General features: G+C 48.1%; 9 protein-coding genes across 9 annotated transcripts; 5 read left to right on the top strand and 4 right to left on the bottom strand.

Moving 5' to 3' along the window:
- The first annotated feature begins 40 nt into the window (after positions 1-40).
- On the top strand, positions 41-1,310 carry P152DRAFT_454047 (Mago nashi domain protein). The gene is made up of 7 exons (XM_033678505.1): positions 41-246; positions 294-331; positions 384-479; positions 544-695; positions 757-882; positions 940-1,070; positions 1,130-1,310. Exons 1-6 carry the CDS (start codon positions 203-205, stop codon positions 952-954), a joined length of 471 nt encoding a protein of 156 aa, XP_033539090.1. The 5' UTR covers positions 41-202; the 3' UTR covers positions 955-1,070; positions 1,130-1,310.
- A 1,343-nt stretch (positions 1,311-2,653) lies between these two features.
- P152DRAFT_19512 (Na(+)/H(+) antiporter 1) lies at positions 2,654-5,117 on the top strand. The gene is made up of 6 exons (XM_033674291.1): positions 2,654-2,878; positions 2,933-3,001; positions 3,056-3,162; positions 3,213-3,386; positions 3,443-4,418; positions 4,468-5,117. Exons 1-6 carry the CDS (start codon positions 2,830-2,832, stop codon positions 4,938-4,940), a joined length of 1,848 nt encoding a protein of 615 aa, XP_033539089.1. The 5' UTR covers positions 2,654-2,829; the 3' UTR covers positions 4,941-5,117.
- P152DRAFT_504692 (choline dehydrogenase) lies at positions 4,918-7,375 on the bottom strand (the record flags this gene model as incomplete). Its single annotated transcript, XM_033682387.1, has 8 exons — positions 4,918-5,541; positions 5,595-6,009; positions 6,060-6,133; positions 6,188-6,661; positions 6,714-6,850; positions 6,933-7,004; positions 7,056-7,190; positions 7,246-7,375. The coding sequence occupies 8 exons, from the start codon at positions 7,373-7,375 to the stop codon at positions 5,146-5,148; spliced, it is 1,833 nt and encodes a 610-aa protein (XP_033539088.1). The 3' UTR covers positions 4,918-5,145.
- A 940-nt stretch (positions 7,376-8,315) lies between these two features.
- Positions 8,316-10,258, bottom strand: P152DRAFT_510685 (alpha-ketoglutarate-dependent taurine dioxygenase). Its single transcript, XM_033682678.1, has 4 exons — positions 9,743-10,258; positions 8,960-9,692; positions 8,769-8,902; positions 8,316-8,714 (listed from the first exon to the last, which is right to left on the bottom strand). The coding sequence occupies exons 1-4, from the start codon at positions 9,869-9,871 to the stop codon at positions 8,592-8,594; spliced, it is 1,119 nt and encodes a 372-aa protein (XP_033539087.1). The 5' UTR covers positions 9,872-10,258; the 3' UTR covers positions 8,316-8,591.
- A 2,420-nt stretch (positions 10,259-12,678) lies between these two features.
- P152DRAFT_478434 (putative pantothenate transporter) lies at positions 12,679-14,964 on the top strand (the record flags this gene model as incomplete). The annotated part of the gene is made up of 11 exons (XM_033681652.1): positions 12,679-13,024; positions 13,077-13,184; positions 13,236-13,435; positions 13,486-13,658; positions 13,708-13,880; positions 13,932-14,005; positions 14,056-14,145; positions 14,191-14,429; positions 14,501-14,565; positions 14,622-14,812; positions 14,893-14,964. The coding sequence occupies 11 exons, from the start codon at positions 12,679-12,681 to the stop codon at positions 14,962-14,964; spliced, it is 1,731 nt and encodes a 576-aa protein (XP_033539086.1).
- Positions 14,965-15,999: 1,035 nt separating this feature from the next.
- On the top strand, positions 16,000-16,660 carry P152DRAFT_388139 (uncharacterized protein; the record flags this gene model as incomplete). Its single annotated transcript, XM_033675911.1, has 2 exons — positions 16,000-16,225; positions 16,257-16,660. 2 exons carry the CDS (start codon positions 16,000-16,002, stop codon positions 16,658-16,660), a joined length of 630 nt encoding a protein of 209 aa, XP_033539085.1.
- P152DRAFT_454040 (short chain dehydrogenase) lies at positions 16,334-18,322 on the bottom strand. The gene is made up of 6 exons (XM_033678504.1): positions 18,256-18,322; positions 17,727-18,192; positions 17,302-17,669; positions 17,033-17,208; positions 16,887-16,977; positions 16,334-16,836 (listed from the first exon to the last, which is right to left on the bottom strand). The coding sequence occupies exons 2-6, from the start codon at positions 18,064-18,066 to the stop codon at positions 16,792-16,794; spliced, it is 1,020 nt and encodes a 339-aa protein (XP_033539084.1). The 5' UTR covers positions 18,067-18,192; positions 18,256-18,322; the 3' UTR covers positions 16,334-16,791.
- On the top strand, positions 18,283-18,854 carry P152DRAFT_19409 (uncharacterized protein). The gene has a single exon (XM_033674282.1). The coding sequence runs from the start codon at positions 18,531-18,533 to the stop codon at positions 18,819-18,821; it is 291 nt and encodes a 96-aa protein (XP_033539083.1). The 5' UTR covers positions 18,283-18,530; the 3' UTR covers positions 18,822-18,854.
- Positions 18,750-20,203, bottom strand: P152DRAFT_408080 (uncharacterized protein). Its single transcript, XM_033676913.1, has 3 exons — positions 19,777-20,203; positions 19,332-19,721; positions 18,750-19,277 (listed from the first exon to the last, which is right to left on the bottom strand). Exons 1-3 carry the CDS (start codon positions 19,789-19,791, stop codon positions 18,888-18,890), a joined length of 795 nt encoding a protein of 264 aa, XP_033539082.1. The 5' UTR covers positions 19,792-20,203; the 3' UTR covers positions 18,750-18,887.
- Between the last annotated feature and the right edge of the window lie 395 nt (positions 20,204-20,598).

The following is a 20,598-nucleotide window of genomic DNA, read 5'->3' as shown; positions in this document are numbered from 1 at the left end:
AAGTGCCAGGACTCCCCACCAAACTGCGACCTCCATGATCCATCACCATATGCACTACATAACCAGCCATCCCGTAACAACAGACACATCCAGTATCCAAGGATCCAGCAACCCAAGAATCAAGGATAAGACATTGTTCCTTGGGCGTAGCATATCAACCTTCAAATCTAGCCTAAATTGACTTGCAAACCCGATTTTAACAATGCCGGACAAAGACGCTGCTGAGCCTTTCTACATTCGCTACTAGTAGGCACTCCTCTACTGCCGTGCTTGCCTCTGCTAACCTCCTCCAGTTCTGGGCATTCTGGTCGGTTTGGCCATGAATTCTTAGGTACGAATACGACTCTTCATGCTCGAAGCTTCACCTAGCTTACATACCACAGAGTTCGATTTCCGCGTCCTTGGTGACGGACGAAGCGCCTCTGCTCGATATGCCAACAATTCAAACTACCGAAATGATTCTCTCATTCGCAAAGAGAGTACGTCCCTCGCTATACTTGCTCCTGGAAGGACCATGCTGACGACTGATGCTTCTTTGGATAGTGTGCGTGAGTGATCTCATGATCTCGGAGATCAAGCGAATCATCAAGGAGAGCGAGATCATGAAGGAAGACGACACCAAGTGGCCACAGAAGAATAAGGATGGCAGGCAGGAATTGGAGATTCGCATTGGAAATGACCATATCTCATTTGAAGTACGTCTCCTATCGATCCTACCCGATTCCGGATACCCGAAGGGCTGACAACTTCGTCTAGACTGCAAAGATCGGTTCCCTTGTGGACGTCACCGAGTCTGCGGACCCCGAAGGCCTTCGTGTGTTCTACTACCTCGTCCAAGATTTAAAGACTCTGGTCTTCTCTCTCATTTCCCTACACTTCAAGGTACACGACTTCACGCAATGCTAAGAGGTTGGGTTTGCCGTTGCTAACAGGTGTTAGATCAAACCGATTTGAATGACCGGTCCGATGAAAGCTTCTTGAGCAAAACCCCCAGAGCCCGTACCACACGGTGCCTTTCCAGGCCTCCATTCGTGGTAAAAGGAGGCCATTGCGTTCGCAATCGGCGCGAGGTACGTGCCGTCTCCGGCTCTGAGACTCTATTTGGGCATCGTAGCTGAGACTCTGGCAGCATTTCAATAACCTGGACGGATTGGGTGCAGTTTCTATCCTGCCTCGTTCTGAACGCGTGGCGGATTGCATGATCACTTTACTCAACCCTCCGATGGTCGTCGTGTATCTCCAGTTTTAGTCGCACCGTACCAACTAGAGTGCAGAGAGATTGAATAAAATTTACTTACTTTGTATACATGCTTACCATCCACGACATTCGATTTCAGTAACCATATCTAGGGGCTTCAGCGGTTCCCAGATTTACTATAACTGCCACCACGAATGTGGCTTCAACTGAAGGGAGGAAAGTCGAAAGATGCCTCAAGTAGGACCCTACTCGGGCCCCACGCCTATTAGTATTAATAGGTACTAACGGGCGTGGGGTGCGAGTACTGCCAACGAAGGGGGCTGATTTTGAAAAGATGATGAATAATGAAGCAAACAGTAATGCTGTGCCGATCGCCCCGGATCAAGAAGCTTTAGAAACCGGGTCTTATTGTTGCCTGTTGGGACTTGGGAAATTTGGAGTCTTTACAGCCCAGAGTTGCCATCTGAGTTCTGACACTTGGTTTTGAACGAGACTCGACAACGCGGAGGCAGCGCTGTATCCATATTCGTAGTTTCGTACCGAACTTTTTGCCTTCTGGACAGTGTATTATTATTTATTCCGCCCCAATAGGGCACACAGCGAGACCACACACACAACGATCATTGCTTTCCTCTACGGAGTTCAGGTCGCCGAAACTGCTAAACTCGTCTCCCCCAATTAGTTCCGCCCATCGACGCTCGGGCTCCAGTCTCCGAGACACCAACATCAAACGGAGTTGCGCGGATCGTCAGGGATTCCCCTTTCCCACTTGGCATGCTTTTGGCCGCCAATGCATGTCGCAGAATGACAAAATCGAGGGCAAATTCCCATACCTTTCTCAAGTTCGCCCACTCCCGCGTCTCACCCTCTCTCCTATCTCCCCCAAGGGCCAAGTCTTATCTCCAAGGCGGAGGGGCTCCATGACGCTTCAGCGTCAATCTGAGGCGTAGCCAAGATCCCTGGCACGAGGCGGGATGGAGCTTGCTTTAACAATCCGATAGTGTGAGCTTGGTTAATGGAGATCTTCTCTCATTCTTCCTCTTGTCCCCAAATTATGCTCCAGAAGCGCATTGTTTGGTATTTCCTCACGCTCGAGTCTCGACGCGTGGGGTGTTTAACCATGATCCAGTTGCCGTCTGATCTGCGTTTCTGCTCATGGACAGACCCTTTTTTCAGCGTGTCCAAGTTCCTGCTGGAGTCGTCGGCCATTGTATTTGAATGCTGCGGTTCGTCCTTAGGCCGAGAGCCACGAGCTTGTCCTATTTATTTCAATCTCTAGATCTTGGTGCCATGAAGAATGAGCAAGCCTTGGCCGATTCATTTTGATCAGTCAATTTCCTTTACTGGCTACTGTGATCTTCGCTGTACTCGTGGGGATTATCCTTAATCATTGTTCTGCTTTTTATTCATTCTTACTTTGTAAATACTCAGTTTGCTTTATATACTCCGACAAACCCATCGTACTTTGAATAGCCTTGCTGGACGAGGTACAACCGTCTTTCCTGACAGCCAAAGAATACACTTGCATACCTATCATTTTGTTCTATTCACATCAAACCCATTCCTCTCGAACTCTTTGGATACTTGGGTAGAGAACACCACTGGCTGATAGAAGTCAATCCGACGCCAACATGCCGTCTCTCGATGTGAGCGAGCTCAATGTCATCTTGGCAATCCTAGGTCTGCTATAATGTGATCGTATCTTGCTCACTGGCCACTGACTGCCTCCGGCAGGTGCCTTCACTATACTCTATGGATTCATCTCAACAAAGATAAAGATGAAGTGGTACTTGGGGGAAGCTTGTACACGCCTATTTCTTCCATTCTGTGGCAACCCTTCCTAACGCTGTCGTGTAGTGCCCGCTGTGGTTTTTGGTATTATACTAGGTCCAATTGCATCCAAATTCATCGATGCGACGCGATGGGGTGTTGCTGCCCCTGAGCAACAGAATGCCATCACTTTGGTATGTTCCTGCCGTCTCATCTGTTAGAGTATCCTGACTCACGCTTCAAGGGTGTCTGTCGGGTTGTGATTGGTGTCCAGCTGGTCATTGCTGGTTACCAGCTTCCAACCAAATACCAGCTCACACGGTGGAAAGAGATGTTCATCTGCCTCATTCCAATCATGACCATCATGTGGCTTTGTACCACCGGTTGCATCATAGCTACTGTTCCAAATCTCACCTTGGTACCTCCCCCTTTCCAAGAGACAACCAGGGATATGGATGCTCATTTTTTACGCAGCTTGCGGCTCTCGTCATCGGATCTTGCGTGACTTGCACCGATCCGATCCTGTCTCAAGCCATTGCAAAGGGTCCTTTCGCCGATAAATTCGTTGCCCGCGACTTGCGTGAGATCATCTCCTCCGAAGCTGGTGCAAACGATGGTTTCGGGTTCCCCTTCCTCATGCTTGCCGTCTATCTGATCCGATATGCCAACGTCCCCGGCGCTGGTGTGCATAGTGACGGAGCAGTGGAAAGTGCTGTTTTCTCTGGCATATCCACCTCTCCAGTATTCTCCAGCGTCGCTTTTCCTACAGTCCCCGTGGTCGGTGTACCCTCCGCTCCGACGTTTACGAGCATTGCTGCTCCAATTCCGACTGCTATGGCTACCGGCTTGCCAACCATGAACCCTTCTTCACTCCTCAAGCGCGAGGCAGATGTCGGGAGGTTAGGTGGTGGGGTCGGAAAGGCGCTTCTGGCCTGGTTCATTGAAACATGGCTCTACGTCGTCCTCATGAGTGTGGCATATGGCATTGTTACCGGTTATGGAAGCTGCTTGGCGCTCAAGTATGCACTCCGCAAGAAGTGGATTGACGCTGAGAGCTATGCGCTCTGGCCCACTGCGCTGGGGCTTTTCATCGTTGGCACCTGTGGCGCCCTCGGCACCGACGATCTCCTCGCGTGCTTTGTCGCTGGAAATGCTCTCAATTGGGATGGCGGCTATCTCGAGGAAATCGAAGCTCGACACGACGAAGTCAACTCTTGCGTGGACGTGTTGCTCAATTTCGGAGGCTTCATGTACATTGGCTCGATCTTACCCTGGAGCGAGTTCCATCAGCCAGACACCACCGGCATCACGTATCCTCGCCTGATAGCTTTAGGTGTTCTTGTCTTGATTCTCCGACGCATCCCAGCTGTGCTGATCACATACAAGCTGATGCCGAGAGTCTGTAAGAATATCAAGGAGGCACTCTTCATGGGCTACTTCGGGCCAATCGGTAAGATCCGCTTCCTATTGCCACCGCTCTTGTTCCCTAATATATGTAGGCATCGGTGCCGTGTTCTACCTTGAGCATACTCGTCACCTCTTCCCTGAACTGGGCAAAGGCGACAAAGAAGAGAACAGCATTCAAGCCGCCATCGGACCTATCGTCTACTGGCTTGTTCTCTTCTCCATCGTCGTCCACGGGTTGTCGATCCCTGCCCTTAACCTGATCTATTCTTGGATGGGCGTTAAGCCCATCCAAGAGGACGCAGTGGAACTCAAGCGCCTCTCGTTGAAAATCTCACCACCCCGGAACTCCGTTCAAGGTCCAACGGGTGACACATTCATCCAGTACAACCGTTTCTCGCGTCCAACGTTCCCTGATAACGTCGTTCTCGGCATCAACCAGTCTTCTACTTGGGACAGTTTCGACGGCGAGGACGATGAGAAGCCGCTCCGACCATCCACGCAGCGTATCCGATGGGGCGAAAATACGCGTCCTGCACCTAGGCCCGGTAGGGGTAGAACGGTCTAACACAGCGCTTTGGATCTTGGCAGTTGGCTTGAGAAATTAAGCAACTCGAGTTTGGCGTACAGGGTTGAATTGGCATTCTCCCAGGAATACTTACATATTCCTTCCATGTGTACCTACTTCTCTCCCCAATCCACCAACAATCCCTCCGTGGTGGCCTCGTGTAGTAATGTGTCTCGCAAATGTCACTAACCTTGGTTACGCTAGGCTAGTCACCGTATTCCCTTCTGATCATCTCCGCTCCTTTCTCTGCAATCATGTACACCGGACCAACAATATTCACATCCGGCAATAAGGGAATCACACTACAATCCACGACTCTCAGGTTATCCACCCCATATACCTTCAATTCAGGGCTCACCACGCCACCCTTCTCAAGTGGTAGCATCTGGTTGGTTCCCGAGGCGTGCCAGTTGGGGATCGTGTTTGACTTAACGTACTCGAAGATGGCATCATCGTCATCATTGCTGACAGATGCACCTGGGCTGACTTCCCCGTTGTCGGGACCGGTGGTGAATTGGGCCAGTTCAGGGTCGGCAAAGATTTTGCGAAGGTATTTGAAAGATTGGATAGCGATAGAACGGTCGGTAGGGTCGACATAGTACTAATGGAACTGTTAATAATTGCGTGCCGCTGCAAGATATTGGTGGGACTGACATTTGGATTGATGTTGGGAGCATCGGCCATCGAACTTGACTTAAGAGTAATATTGCCGCGAGAGAGAGCAACAAGGTTTGATGCAGTAAGTGAAATGTAAGATTCGTTGCTTTTAGGTATATAGAAAGGAGTTGGTCCGCCAGGGTACCAGATCGATTCGTATAGGTATTCGACGTGGGATTGATTAGTGAGGCCTCGCAGGATGATTTCACCTGCCCCAATGGCCTTAAGTTCAGAGTCTGACATAATTTGAAACCCGTTTGTAATTCCAGAAGGTGCAGTGTAAGGTCCCGAGAGATTGCTGTAAAACTGCTCTTGGGCCTGATCAAGAGAGTCAAATGAAGCAGCCATCTGAGACGTGGAAGCTTGCGGTTGGGCTTTTGCCATAATGCTGAAAACAGAATGATCATTCAAGCTAATATGTAATATTAGCCGATTTCATCGACGGTTCTGCCTAATGCTTACTGTTGCCCGATATTCTCGTTGATCAGTACAAGGCTTATCCCGAACTTTTCTAGCTCCGCAGAAGGTCCAATTCCCTAGCTGACCATTAGCACGTCCCAAATCGAGAAGCCGCGTGTCTTAGAACTCACAGACAACATGAGGAGTTGAGGAGAGTGGAATACACCCATGCTTAAGATAACCTCTTTCCTCGCCATCACTTTATGAATCAGTCCTGTTTCTTCGTCGATGAAGACAGCTCCTTTTGCTTTAGGGTTCCTTGCCCCAGTCTCGGTAACAATTTGCGTGACGGGCGCATAATGCAAGACATTCAAGTTCGATCGGTTAGCAGCTTGCTGGTAAAAGCTATCGTAGCTTGAGCTTCGACGGTACCTTGCGTCAAGATTGCCCGTTCCTTGTTTCACCCCTGTGCCGTTTCCATTATTCAACTCTTCGACGATTGGGATGTTAGCAGATTTACAAGCACGGATAAACCCAACGCCAGATGGTGGCACATAGCCCTGAAATCCGATTTGAAGAGGACCGTCGGAATATGCACTTGGATCCCAGGTCTGGTAGCTTTGGTCGAATCCACTCTTTGGATCTGGAGGGTTGAAACTAGTGCTCTAGTTCGCGTATGAGTGACCGACCTGAAATGCCTTAGAAGACGAGATGAACCTTCACGAAATGAGGATAGACATCATCCCATCCCCACCCTGGGTTTCCTAGCTTGGCCCATTTGTCATAAATGCTGGCACTTCCTCGTCCGTAGTAGAGGCCATTAATGGTGCTACTTCCACCAAGACCACGGCCGCCTGTCTTCAGTCAGAATAAGTTTCAAATGACAACACCTGCAAGTTAATCGGCACGAAATATATTTATGATCTGGATACTTACGATGGTATGGTAGAATGCGCCTGCCAAGGTGCTCTTGGGGAAGAGTGTAGAAACTCCAATCAATTGCAGTGCCTGCGTTATGTCAGTGAAGCATTCCAAATGCACCGAAAACCAGAAGCATGCCTGCTAAAAACTGATTGCCTCCTGGAGTTTTGTATGCTGACACCACCGTAGGTTCGGGACCTGCTTCTAACACCAGGACAGTGTGTTTACCAGACTCGGATAGTCGGTTAGCCAGGACAAGGCCCGCAGTTCCGCCTGACAAGGGTTAGGACATTATCTGCTTAATTAACCTTTGTATATTATGACGTACCTCCACAAATAACAAAGTCATATTCATCTTCAATGGTTTGCCGTTCAATGAGTTTATTAGGAGTTCCAGATGATCCACTGATGGTCAGTAGGACCAAAAGCGTACAGAACTTCAAAGCGCTGCAGAACATATTCGCGAGACTATCGTGTATATAACATAGTAAGCGAAATGAAACTTGATGCGAATGAAACTCAGAAGATACTGGTATTGATTGACGAAGTTTACATCGGAAAGTGAAAGTATATCCTTTGATAGAAGACCCAGAATCCAGGATCAGAAAGAATGGTAGAGCTATTTACACAGGCTAGACGCCTTTGGGAAGGGAAGGCACCAGATTTCCCACCCTGGTGAAGGTTACTCCAACATGATTTACCTCCTGGCTTAGATCCTTCCAGCGCGATTCGAACAGGAATATATAGTGGCTTCCTTTGGTGGCGGTGGTTCGAGGAAACTGCTGGGTGTAACTTATCCTGCTCCAGTTATATATAACCATGAATCGATTTATAACCACGCTCCCAGTTTGAACTGCGTGATCATGCATCATGGGCTTGCTTAACTTGTGCTACAGTGTGAGATTAATAGCGGTTTCGCTAAATCAGGTGATTAATGCAGCGACACGGTGGGAAAACCCCGTTAAATTCCAAAAGAGCGTAGATAGATTGAACTTGATCCTGAAGAGCCGGGTCCTACGAAAACAGGCTGTTCCTGCAGCTATTTTATATGGTTTACAATGGTGATCTATTCCCTAAAAAGGGAAAGAATAGGGGTATATAATCGAATGCGGAATGACCGAATGAAGCCGTGGGGAAACGCCAAGAAACACAGATATTCTGTGACATACAGACCCTCTACTTCCTCATCCTTTGAGGCATTATGTATTCCACGCCTCCATTGCTAAGTTGTTCCATGTCTTGTCTCTGGTTGTTATTTTATTTGTTAGAAGGATGTCATCCTATGCCCTTAGTTTGGCACAAAAGCGAAGCGTCCAGGGAAAATAACCTGCAAAACTCCATCTAGAAACTTGAAAATTTCCAGGAGATTTTCCCTACAGATATATTTAAGCAGGAGATTGCACAAGAAAAAGGGTAACGTGTACGAAATACTTCATTATGGTTGGTCTGGATTTCTGGGCTCGTTGTATTGATCTATCAGGTCACTACCATTGAAATCGAGCCATCTCCTAGTTCAATTTCAAATGTACATCAATTGTGTTTCATTAGGCCGACCCAGCCCTTAAGGCCTTTGCAGCAACATTATGCTAGTCAGAACTCCAATTTCGACGAGGATTTAAAAAGGAAATTCCGTGGAATTGCTAGTCCTCCTCGCCTCATGAGTCTGATTGATCTCTACTGAGACTCAGGAACATAAGGAGTCTCAAATGGGGCCTCTGCCTGGGGGGTAATGCGAGCCAAATGTCGTCGCTCGCCGGTCGTCCAATCGAAGATGGCAGAGTGTGTAGTAACGCGGTTCTGTCTTTGTTAGCCACTCTATTACCACTCAGATCTTGATGGAGTTGAACTTACATCCCAAACCACCACAGTCCCAGGGGCCCATCGGACGCGAGCCTGATAGTCAATGCCCCGGCCAATATGGTCGAACAAGAACTTCAAGAGTGCCTCGCTCTCTTCCTCCTTAAATCCGACGATCTTTCGGGTGACTTAACGCCAATTAGCTAAGGATTGAGAGTATTGAGCAGCAGGATATGAAGACTTACACCCTTTGTTCACAAATAAGGCTTTCTCGCCAGTTGCCGGGTGAGTGCGGACGATAGGATGCTCCGAAGTAACTGGTTCTCGTCTCACTACTCCATCACGTTTCTTGCTGAACTCAGCTTGTTCGAATCCAGAATGAATAGCCTTGAGTCCATGCAAACGCTCCTTCAGGAGGGGTGACAATCGATTGTAGGCCTCGACCTGGTTGACAAATCCAGTGTCACCACCAACTTCCGGAATATCCAAAGCGTACAAAAATGTGGTGCCCGGTGGTTGCTTCTCGTAAGAGACGTCGGAGTGCCATGAAACACTGCTATTCCGATTTGCCAAAAAGCTGTCAAATTCGCTCGCATTGCCACTTCGATGCACTATATGGAGCTCAGGATATCCCTCGGGGGATCCGCTCGTAGGATGGATGTGGTGACGGCCGAAATAACCTCCAAAGTCGAGGGCCTCCTGGATGGGTAGGTTTTCAAGGTCTTGGTTGCGGAATGCGACAACCTTTCGCTGGGCAACGAGCAATGCAAGCTGGTCTTTGCCAGCGTCACTGAGCTTGCTGAGTTGGACCCCAGTGACTTCTGATCCCGTGGTGGGTGTGAGGTGTTGGAGTTTAGAACCTTCAGTTAGAAGGTCCTTGAAGCTTGGATCCGCGCCTTTGCCGTGCTCGATATGCTCGAATGGCTCAAGGGGTGCGTATTTCTCGCCATGGTCCCAGGTTGGCAGATAAGGGGGGTGCTATGTGATCGTTAATCCACGTTAACAGCAATTAGAGTCTGACAACATACACTCGCAGTAATCGTACCACTCTCTTCATCAACTGCTCTCCGAACTCTGGGCTTTTCCTCAGTGGGCTGAGAATTGGCCTTCACGGAGATGGGGAGATTTTGTGTTTGGGTAGATGTCACGGTGGCCATTTTCGGTCGATGGAAGATGGTGATCTAAGTGGTCTCGGTCTTTGGCGACGGATTAAAAGAATAGCCTTGATCTTGTATCAATCAATAGCAATGGTGTAGGCCACTGGGAATAAATACTATATGCCCTTCGAAGCAGTCATCACTATAAAGCATCGATATCGGATATAACGGCACCGACAGCGTTTCAGGGTATCATCACTTGACCATCCTTTGTGGATTGATTCGTAGGTTGCTCCAATGGTTCAGCATTCAATTTCGGCGTCACCTTCAACCACGATGGCGTATGAGCGGTACAGGATTCCCTCATTTGAACAGACCAATTGGTAAGTGTGCTCAGATGGAACAACCCCGTAGTCTCACCCACTCCTGATCTAGTTATCCGATAACCCTGTTCGGTGTATTTACTGCTGCATAGATTCATATATCAAATCAGTTGATGCATCGGTTGCGCAATCGACACCTGAAGGATCGTGCGAATCCCATGCGCAAGAGACTCATCAGTGATCAGCTCATTATCAGCTCATTATCTTACCAAAATAATCATCACAATGATTCATGCCCTGGTTCCTGGCAAGTAGGAGTGTGTTGTAACGTTGATACTGCTAATGATCGATGGCGCTGTGGGGGAAGATTGCGTTATGCCGACCATGAAATGATACAATCAACGTGTCGTGGTGCATGATCACTCATCTTTCCCCTCCATGCTCGACGTTCCGACTTCCGAGTGCATAGCCAAAAATTTTATAATGCGAAACCAAGGAGGAGATTCGAAATCAGTGAAATAGATTTCTCAATATAACAATTTCGGATCATTACACTGAATGGAATCGGAGTGACAGAGAGAGAGAGATTCATACGCCCGTCAGGCCTTTCTGCGAGGCCCATGTGGGGAACTACGTAGGCTTATCTCAGTTGGGACTCAGACGGGATCTGCAAGATGGTTGTGGCGGTGCAGGCATCTTCAGATGCCGTCTGAGGCCCTTCTGCAGCATTTTGGTGGGCGGCGTGGGCGGGTAGGTAAAAAGAGCGGATTTGGCTCCTACGGCGCACTAAACCCCACCAAAATTGGCGACCAGGGTCGCCCCAAAAGCTCAACTACACCAGCCCTTCGAAACCGCCGATGATAATCCTTTATTATAGGCTTATTTGATATATTTTTTAATATACTATAAAAGAGCGGGTTCCTTTGCCCTTTACCTAGCCCCACATAAACTTTAAGCTGATTTCGAGTACTGAAAGTTAAATGGTTGACTGAAACGACTGGGAACTCTGAAAACTTCAACTACACCACTACGCCACTACACAAACCTTACAAAAGGACCTCAGACGGTATCTGAAGACACCGTCTGAACTTGCTGAGAATTGAGATAAACGTAGGCTGACTAATTACATGCGTTGGTGCCTTGTGGCCTTGTGCCCTCGGAGTGACTGAAGTACGTAGTTACATGCTGTACTATGTAGTGTAGGGGATGGGAAAACTTCGGCGAATCACGTGGTTGCTCTTCAAGGGGGGGCCAAAAACCACTGTCTCCAGCGGGACGATATCTAGATTCTCAAACCAAACATGAAGGATCTAACTTCATCCACACTCCTTCAGGCATTGGCCACCATGATATCTGTGATTTCCTATGGCAACGCTACTATGTTAGGTGTTTTTGAACAGCTTTACCTGATTGGGTAAAGGAGTACTATATTCTTTCATCTGTGTGTGTATCCAATCTCTTTCTCAGCACAAGCATATTGGCAATATCAACTCTTGTCAGATCAGGTTTACACGATATCTCTGTTTATGGCGTTTTCCGGTTCCTTACCCGTGACCCCGGTCTATGGTTTGTTTTGGGTGGGTTAGACCCCGTATTCCCCCCGGATGCGCGTCACGATCCTGCGATATATCCACCACGCACTTCTTTACATCTCCGCTCGAAATCAACGTCTCCGCGGCCATCAAATGTACACAGAACTTAAATATGGGCGTATTCCCGTAGTTTTTACGCTCATTAGGAACAAGATCAATCAATGTCTCAATTCTTGGTCAACCACAGAGCTCTCCCGCTGTGACCTGTATTGCAGATCACCTGATATGGATGTCAGGAATCGCTGTTTTCTCACAACTTCAGCTTCGTATTTATCTGGAGAATTCGACTGACGGTTCACAACACCTACCAATCGCGTTCCCCTAATATTATGCTGGAGCCCGAATGCTTTTCTATCCCACGTGGAGGTAGAAGAGAGCGACCATGAATCTCAGATCATGGTTACAGCAAGCTGGTCGATCACATCATACTCATACCGGGATGACATATTATTCCCGGTTACTTTGCGGAAAAAGGTCATTTCTTACTGTGCATCATTAAGACTAGACGAGAGGGAATTTGACCTTGCGCTCCAAAAATGGTTACCGAAAGCCCATCAGTCACCTCATACTTACGAGAGATGCTATGTCATTTCTGGTTACTATGGGGAGACGATGAGGGGATCACTCCTGCATCCATTGCTACCGAATCATTCCTTATCATGCATCATTTGAGGCCAGGGAAAGGGACGACTTAGCCTGCGCCTTCGAAAATGATTTCTAAAACGCCATTAATCACATCATACTTACTATGGATGTCATGTTATTCCTTGTTCTAATGCGGAGGAAGATGGGAGCACATGGTTCTTATATTCGTTGCTACATTAGTTGATGTAGAACCGCATCAAGACTTTAAGAATCTCGAGAGGTATATTTGACCTGTCTTTCCTCCCCTTTATTCATCTACTTAGAAGTCGAATTGGAACGCATCCCCATTTTTACCTGCGCAACAACAATGGCAGACAAACTCCCCAAGGACAAGCGGGAAGATGACTCCAGCATATGGTCCGAATCCGAACAGCGTGGAATTGAAGTGGGCCCTGTGGCGACAAAAGTTGTCTTGGACAATGCAAAGTTGGTGACAACGAAAGGCAACATTATCACCAAAGATGGAGCTATCGTGGCCACTGGAGATCTCGACTCGAGCGATTCGGCCAATCCCTTTACGGATCCCCAGATCCGAGACTACTACATTGGTGTCTATGAGAAAGCAAAATACGAGTGTCGACATGTCTTCGACGCGGATGCCACATGGACAGAAGAAGAGGAGAAGAAGATCGTCAAGAAACTTGACTGGCATGGTATGTACACGATTTAGTATCTAGAGATTCGGCTGATGATTATTTGTAATAGTATGCTTGTGGGCATGTATCATGTTCTTCAGTCTACAGATTGATCGTGGAAACATCAATCAAGCCGTTTCAGGAACCTTTTTAAAGGATCTTCGCCTTAATACTAATGGTGGGTAGACCGACACTTGCCTTGAAAATGATCTCTGACTTAAAGTGTTAGATTTCAATCTTGGAAATACCGTGTTCCTGGTGTCTTTCCTTTTAGCCGAGCTACCATCTCAATTAATCTCGAAGAAGCTTGGTCCAGACCGCTGGATTCCTATGCAAATGGTTTTATGGTCCATAGTCGCCATGTCGCAAGCGGCCCTTCGAGGCAGATCCGAATTTCTCGCAACTCGTGCTCTTCTTGGAGTGCTTGAGGTGTGTTACCTTATTCCCATAATGCTTCCCCACTGATTGAATCAATCTAGGGTGGTTTCATCCCAGACTTAGTACTTTGGCTCTCCTACTTCTACACCAGTCGGGAGCTCCCCATGAGGTTGAGTTTCTTCTGGACAGCTTTAAGCGTCACTGGTATCTTTGCTTCGTTGCTTGCTTTTGGAATATTCCATCTCGAAGGCCACCATGGTCTTGCAGGCTGGAGGTAGAGTTCCATTTACTTCATTCTTGGATAATGATTGACATGATTTTAGGTGGATCTTCTTAATCGAAGGAACGCTTACACTTATCATTGGCATCGTGTCATTCTTTTTCATGCCGGCGTCTGCAGTCCAGACCAAGTCGTGGTTTCGACCTAAGGGATGGTTCACTGACCGCGAGCTTACCATTGTGGTGAACCGAGTGCTACGAGACGACCCCAGCAAAGGTAACTCAGACCTATATCTCGAGGTGAGCAGACACTGATCTATTGCAATAGGAGACATGCATAATCGGCAGGCAATCACACCAAGTCGACTATGGGCTGGACTGAAAGATTATGATCTCTGGCCGGTAAGTATCTACTTAATTGGGACCCCAGCGGATGCTAACTTTGGATCAAGCTTTACATGCTCGGTGCCATCTGCTTTGTTCCGCAGGCGCCACCCGCTTACTATCTCACGCAAATTCTTCGGAATCTCGGGTTTAGCACTGTAAGTATTCTCCCTAACGGGTGTTCTACCAGCTGATGTCCTTAGTTCCAAACCAACCTTCTTACTATCCCATCGTCAGTGTTCCATATGATCACTCTTATCAGCCTTACCTGGTTAAGTGAAAAAATTAATCAACGCGGGCTTGTCGCCATGCTACAAGGCGTATGGACCCTTCCTTGCATTATTGCTCTCAGAGTGTGGCCAGGTCTTATGAAAGAACAATGGCCAACCTATGCTCTACTCACCGTGTTACTAAGCTATCCATATTGCCATGCTATTAACGTGTAAGTATACCCCACTGTCGGATTAGCGCGAACTCTCGTGACTGGAGCTAATGACTTTCGGCATTTTATAGGGGTTGGATATCGAAAAACTCGAACAACGTTGGTTCTCGCAGCATATCTGCCGCCCTATACAATAGTAAGTTATATTCCTTTCGACTTCCAGTGCCACCAGGCCTAATGGCACCACTCCAGTGATGGCTCAAGTTGGCGGCATCATCTCGGCGAACATTTATCGAGACAATGATAAGCCGCTGTATAAGCGAGGGAACCAAGTCTTGATTGGAATCAATATACTGAGCATTGCTCTGTTCCTCTACGCAAAGATATACTACGTCGTCAAGAACAAAATTCGTGAGCGCAAATGGAATGCGATGACCCCTGAGGTAAGTTTGCCAAGTTTGGTTTCATGGATCCTGTCTATTTAGGATCAAGACTGCGCGTCGTTTGCTGACTATCATCCCAGGAGCGTGTTGAGTATACATACAATACTACGGATACTGCTAGTCGGCGACTCGACTTCCGATTTGCCCATTGAGACTCAATGTCCAATATATCGAGCACTAGTCGGCTTCCCTTGTCCGTGTGGAAGCGCCAGCCAGTGTACCCGAGCGGAACTGCGGACTGGCAGGCAAGAACTTTTCCAACCTTACCTATAAATTCAACGCCATTCGTTCCCAAACGGTATCGTGTCGGAGATCGGAGGATATTACGTAGCCATCACATCCTGTACCTTACATAAGCTTGGGTATATCTACCCTCTGAGGTAAACAAGCATCTCGCTGCCTCCGTCAGGTAACCTATTGCTTCCGTGATTGATTGACACGCCTAAACAATCAACTTCGCATTGATCACCAACCCTAGTCGATGTTCAATGATTTCATTTGCATTATGGTGACACGACCTGATCCTCTACTGACAGTACTGAGTCTACTTGTGGTCTGTGGCTCACGTGTGGCTGGTGCCCGCACTCCAAGCGGGATTGTGGTCCAGACGGGATTACCTATATTCTCATCATTTAAATTGCTTAAAATTTATAAGAATGATTTCTAAGGTCGTCTAAATGCCTGAAATAATCTTGTTAAGTATAATTTTAGGTATTATAGCGCTTAATCCTGAATCGTAATTTGCCATTTGTATGTATATCCCGTTTGGACCATAATCCCGTTTAGAGTGTGGGCGCTCAGTGCGGTGACTGGTGAGCGTCCTCCGGTCCTCGCTCTTCAGTCCTCAGAGTTGAGGATGAGTAAGCGTTAGTTAACGAACCAGATGCGCCGATATAGAACCCAAATTACGGAATAGTATTCAAACACCTGCTTATAACCACATCAGCAACTCCTAACTCCTGAGATGGCTAAAAGCATATTCCTACTGCCGTTGTCGCTGCCAATTGCAGTTGCATAATTAATTGTACTCTTCTCGTTCCTCGTGAAGTATGAACATGAAGTCAAAGCTCAATTGAGCCTCATCAAACGACCTCATCAATGATCAACCTGCCTCATCAACCTACCCAACTTCAAAGTTCGGTGCAAGAAGAAGCTTCCATCTTGACCTCCACCCGCAGTTGCTCAAAATGGGCTCATCAGCATCTAAAGCTGCAAAATCAGCAGCAGGACAAAGTGGCAGAAAGCTTCCACCACAAGTGTCACCTTCGTTCCCGAGGACTGGTGCTCCATCATCACAAGTAAATCCGCCTACTCCAGGACCCCAACAGTATGCCGGACCAACCGTGCAACCGTCGTCCAACGCGAGTACATCAAAGACAGATGGTATGACGGTCGAAATATTACAATCAGCATGTCTTCAGTTCGCCTATCTAACTTCTCACAGATATCAACCGAGATGCCTCAGATCCCGCCTACCTCTCACAGCTTCATGCGCTCGGAACCGTAGCCCCAAACCCTTTCCTCCCGCTCACACACCAAAATCCATCCGATCCACAACTAGCAAAGAGCCAAGCTGCATCATCACAGCGGTCTCCCGCGAACCACGCCGCTACCATGTTGACCGCCAGGCGGCGTTTCCAAGAAGCATCGGCACGAGAGGAGGCAGAAGTTGGCCGGCCCAGCTTCGCGGGCCGAGAGTTCCTTGATGTGTTGACTGTACAAAAGGCATTAGCTATGCGGAACAAGGGTGTCTCGGATGGCGAGATTGAACGTCAACTAAAGTTGAAGAAGGGTGTTGCGGGCAAGGTTGGCAATGGGCATTTCGCGGCACTGGAAATGGAGAATTGAATTTTGCAAGCGTCATAAGAGGTTGAATTACATGAGGCAGACCCCAGTCTCAATAATCCTAGCCTATCCTGTTCCGCTACGGGGCCGCTACGCAAGATCCAATGGACAATTTCGAATATCAGCGGCAGCCATTACCATGCACTGTGGCCTCCGTCCATGCGGAGATCGCTCGCAGTCTAGACGAAAGTTAGCATGCTGGATCCTCGGCAGGCTGCTTTTCACTTGCCATGAAACTACTGGCATTGCTGAGAAGGAATACGGCAGCGCCACGGTACTCCTGTGGTTTCGACAGGCGTCCAAGCATGTTCTGTTCCGGCCTGACTTTCGGTCAATGCTACATTAAATCATACGAGCGCAGGAAGGAGTACATACCATTCGTGCTCCCGCTCCGGGAACTCTTCAAAAAGCATTTCTACCATCTTTGTCACGATATAGCCTGGAGAAAGAGTGTTGACGCGAATGTTGTACTCTCCCCATTCGGCTGCGAGGCTTCGTGCCAATTGGAGTACACCTGCTTTCGAGGTGTTGTATGCAGGGCATATGAGTCCCTTAAGGGCTATTAGCTCCGGACGAGAATCATTCCGTGACCACCGGCTCGAATTCGGCTTCCTTCAAGCACTATTGGAAAGGGGCTCCCTTACCCGATTGACGACGGTGCCGCTCATGCTCCCGATGAGTACAATCGACCCACCATTCCCATGCTTAATCATCTGCTTCGCGACCGCCTGCGCCGTCATGAACACTCCCGTGATGTTAATCAAGAACATGCGGTTGGCGTCCTCAAACGTGTACTCAAGCGCGGGCGTCTCCTGCTGGACACCAGCCGCTGCAATCAACCCATCCAGTCGGCCATGTTCCAAGCTGATCTCCTCAACGACACGATTCAGTTCTGGAACGTTGGTCACGTCGACCCGATGGTGGTGCAGAGCGGTGCCGAGCTCGTTCTCAGCGCGTGCTTGGACGGCTTTGAATTCAGGGGAGACTTCTTCTAGGCGGTCAAGGGCGTACACTATAGTACACGGTCATTCATCTCCGCGATTGAAGAACTATCATATATTACACTGACCTGTTGCACCGGCTTCGAGGACCGCTTCCGCTTGGCTCAACCCAAGCCCTCGACCTCCGCCGGAAATGAGGACTACCTTGCCACTCAAGTCAAACTCTGGTAGCTTTTGTTTTGTGACGGACGTGGAAGGTTGGGGCTTGCTATCCTGCCCTTTCGTTGAGTTCGGAGGCATCTTTTGCGGCGTGGGAGGAGTCTCGCGAGATTGCGAACTCCAGGTCGACGAAGTTGATATGTCCCGCGAAACATATCGGCCTCTGGAAACCGACGGGAATGTTGATTTGAGAATTACTCCCACGGCTGATCGAGCGGCTCGTGATCCGACTCGTGCTGAGAGCATCATTCTGAGAGTGGTGAGACAGGTCTGGTGCATTTCCTTAAACTGAGTGTGCGCGATATGCTGGACCGAGCATAGATGTGTTCGCTCGACTAAATTTGTTGTCGCAGTAATTATTTTCACTTATTTCAACTATTTTCTTTGTCATAAATCCCAAGTTTTGCTTGTGTTGAACTGTTGATTTGGCTTGCTCACATGTCATAAGACGCCCATGTCTACACGGCATCGTGACCGCGCAGGTTCCACGGCCCACGAGTGAGAGTGTTGTCGGTGATGACTGATAAACTTATGCTAATACCATCGAAGAAATGGGGTGAAGAATAACCACTCCGCTGATATTAGATAGCAGGGATGCGATCTCACGGAACAGATTTAGGACGATCCCAGAGGTTCTAGTTTCCCAGGTAAACGGCGTCAAAATGTATTTATGAACATCCTGATGAGGGGTTTCTCACTTGCCGTGATGAGGAATGATTACGTACGTGGTAGGTAATTATGTGTTGGTCGAGAGGAGGGGTAAAACTTGGCTGAAGCTGAAACTGATGTGGAATGGATTCTGTTGGCTGCCCGACGTGGATGTTGGGTGGGTTACATACTATCATCTATTTCTAAGTACCTATAACAGAAGTATCGTGCGGCAAGTAGTTACGGCATTCGCCATAGTTATATATATATATATAGGCAAGGATACCATTAATTCGGGTCATAAGCTATTCATCTGCAGTATCTTGTACACCTATTTCCAGGGAACTACCCTATGATCTTAGCATTTATTTCTGTACTAGTCATTGTTCATGTCATCCACTCATCAAAATCTCTTCTCAGTTTTATGATAAACCACATTGCGCCTGCGCTGACCCTGTATCATGTCCAGTCCAACCAAGCAGCCGATTTGCAACGTCATTCACATAGCTCCTCATTGAACCATACGAGGCAATATCGAGGTTTCCAGAAGGATCGATCCGCCCGGAATTATAACAACGTGCCGCGGCAAATGGGTTGTTAGGCCAGCGGTTGTTGGTATACGAGTAAGATGCATCGTTGTTCAGGTACTGCACATACCCAGGTCCTTCCGTAGTACCCTGAATCCCTTCCGCAATCATTTGCTTGATGCTCTGTCTTGGCTGCGATGAGTCAAACGACGTACTTCCGCGGTTAGCTTGCATGAGGCCGCAGTTATGACCTCCTGTGCAGGGTGAGTTGGCTCTGCCAGTGGACTAAGAAACATTAGTAAAGCATATATCGCACTAGAGGAATGCCGTCAATCATACCTCCTGCATCATCACCACAAGAATGACGCGTGGATCAACAATAGACTCTTCCGCAACCGCAATAATCCCATCGCGGATGTAGCCGATTTGGTCTTCCGTGTTCGTCAGAGCCAGAGCTGGACGGTTGATCTGCAGCAGATTGTCGAAAGACAGCCATTGGTGAAGAGTCGGATATTTTGAAATGTCACCCCCGAAACACTGATATTGGTAGGTGCCTCCCCAGGAAGCACCTGAATAGGTATCCGCACTATACCAGCGCGAGGACGCGGTGTTCACCACTCTGCTAACGCCTCCGTACGCCGGTGAACGCCTTGGTAATGTATAGAAGGCCAAGTTACTTAGGAGTGGTAGAGCAGAGGAGGATACAGTGAATAGTGCAAAGGCAAGAGACTGGAGAATCGAATCAGAACTGGATATCCAATGAACACAGCCCAGGAGTACCAACCGGGAATGAATGCATCGCGACCAGAACCTAGAAAATACCTTAGGAGTCGGTCGTGGTTCAATCTTCTCGTATAGAGGATAGTGGTTACGGCAGACAATCAGTCAATGATGCCATATGAGACAACTCTAAGGAATGATTTGCGAACTGGGGAAGCAAAGAGTCAAGCAATACATGACTCTGAGAATCCAAGGGCTATCCAGTCTTTATTATACTCAGTGCCAATTGGTATAGAATCCAGCTACACGTCCTGGGAGTGTGACTATTCCAACTTGTCGGACGACGATATCCAAATTAGAGAAATAACACTTACTCTGTAGAATTCATTGCTGGCTATACAGCTCAGCTAGCCACCAGTTCGTCAGGGCACCCAAGATGGAACTCCAGAAAACATACGATGTCTTGAGATAAATGCCCGTGGAACATCGTATCATTCATCATGAATGCGAGATCAAGGTCGGACATGAAAGCTTCGTTCCGAGAGACGTATGCAGTCCCGACGGCTGATTGGCCATTTGGAGTGCGCCTGATAGCTTCGTGTGTCGTGCATGACCGACGAGTCGGAGTTCGTAAATAAAATTTTCGGACTAGAAGGGCTTGGAGTGCTGGACAAAGGGATAATCAGTGGAGGCGGAGAAGCCGAGAACTGAAAGCTGGCGGCAGCTAAATTTGGTCAGCCCTCCCGAAGCTCAGCCATGCTTCGGGTATTTCAGCACTGGGCTTAATCCGCACCCATTCTTGTTGCCTTGTCACAACATATCGGAAATGGTTGTTGTTAAGAATAGCCTAAATATACTCTACTTAGAGACCTACACCAGCCTTAAA

The sequence above is a fragment of the Eremomyces bilateralis genome (assembly GCF_010015585.1).
Source record: "Eremomyces bilateralis CBS 781.70 unplaced genomic scaffold P152scaffold_1, whole genome shotgun sequence".
Lineage (NCBI taxonomy): Eukaryota > Fungi > Ascomycota > Dothideomycetes > Eremomycetales > Eremomycetaceae > Eremomyces > Eremomyces bilateralis.
This window is presented reverse-complemented; position numbering and strand designations above follow the sequence as displayed.

Bases quoted from the DNA above. Each gene is read 5' to 3' on its own strand.
- P152DRAFT_408080 (XM_033676913.1), bottom strand. The intron at 19,278-19,331 runs GTATGATTGACG...AATGTTTCTTAG, and splicing joins TTGTGGTGATGATGCAGGAG to TCCACTGGCAGAGCCAACTC.
- P152DRAFT_19409 (XM_033674282.1), top strand. From the start codon at position 18,531: ATGATTACGTACGTGGTAGGTAATTATGTGTTGGTCGAGAGGAGGGGT.
- P152DRAFT_454047 (XM_033678505.1), top strand. From the start codon at position 203: ATGCCGGACAAAGACGCTGCTGAGCCTTTCTACATTCGCTACTA. The intron at 247-293 runs GTAGGCACTCCT...AACCTCCTCCAG, and splicing joins CCTTTCTACATTCGCTACTA to TTCTGGGCATTCTGGTCGGT. The intron at 480-543 runs GTACGTCCCTCG...TTCTTTGGATAG, and splicing joins TTCTCTCATTCGCAAAGAGA to TGTGCGTGAGTGATCTCATG.
- P152DRAFT_19512 (XM_033674291.1), top strand. From the start codon at position 2,830: ATGCCGTCTCTCGATGTGAGCGAGCTCAATGTCATCTTGGCAATCCTA. The intron at 3,002-3,055 runs GTACACGCCTAT...GCTGTCGTGTAG, and splicing joins GTGGTACTTGGGGGAAGCTT to TGCCCGCTGTGGTTTTTGGT. The intron at 3,387-3,442 runs GTACCTCCCCCT...TTTTTTACGCAG, and splicing joins CTGTTCCAAATCTCACCTTG to CTTGCGGCTCTCGTCATCGG.
- P152DRAFT_454040 (XM_033678504.1), bottom strand. From the start codon at position 18,066: ATGATGCTCTCAGCACGAGTCGGATCACGAGCCGCTCGATCAGCCGTG. The intron at 17,209-17,301 runs GTAAGGGAGCCC...ATAGCCCTTAAG, and splicing joins GCGGCACCGTCGTCAATCGG to GGACTCATATGCCCTGCATA. The intron at 16,837-16,886 runs GCAAGTGAAAAG...ACTTTCGTCTAG, and splicing joins GCAATGCCAGTAGTTTCATG to ACTGCGAGCGATCTCCGCAT.
- P152DRAFT_510685 (XM_033682678.1), bottom strand. From the start codon at position 9,871: ATGGCCACCGTGACATCTACCCAAACACAAAATCTCCCCATCTCCGTG. The intron at 9,693-9,742 runs GTATGTTGTCAG...ACGATCACATAG, and splicing joins GTGGTACGATTACTGCGAGT to CACCCCCCTTATCTGCCAAC. The intron at 8,715-8,768 runs GTAAGTTCAACT...TAACAAAGACAG, and splicing joins GGACTGTGGTGGTTTGGGAT to AACCGCGTTACTACACACTC.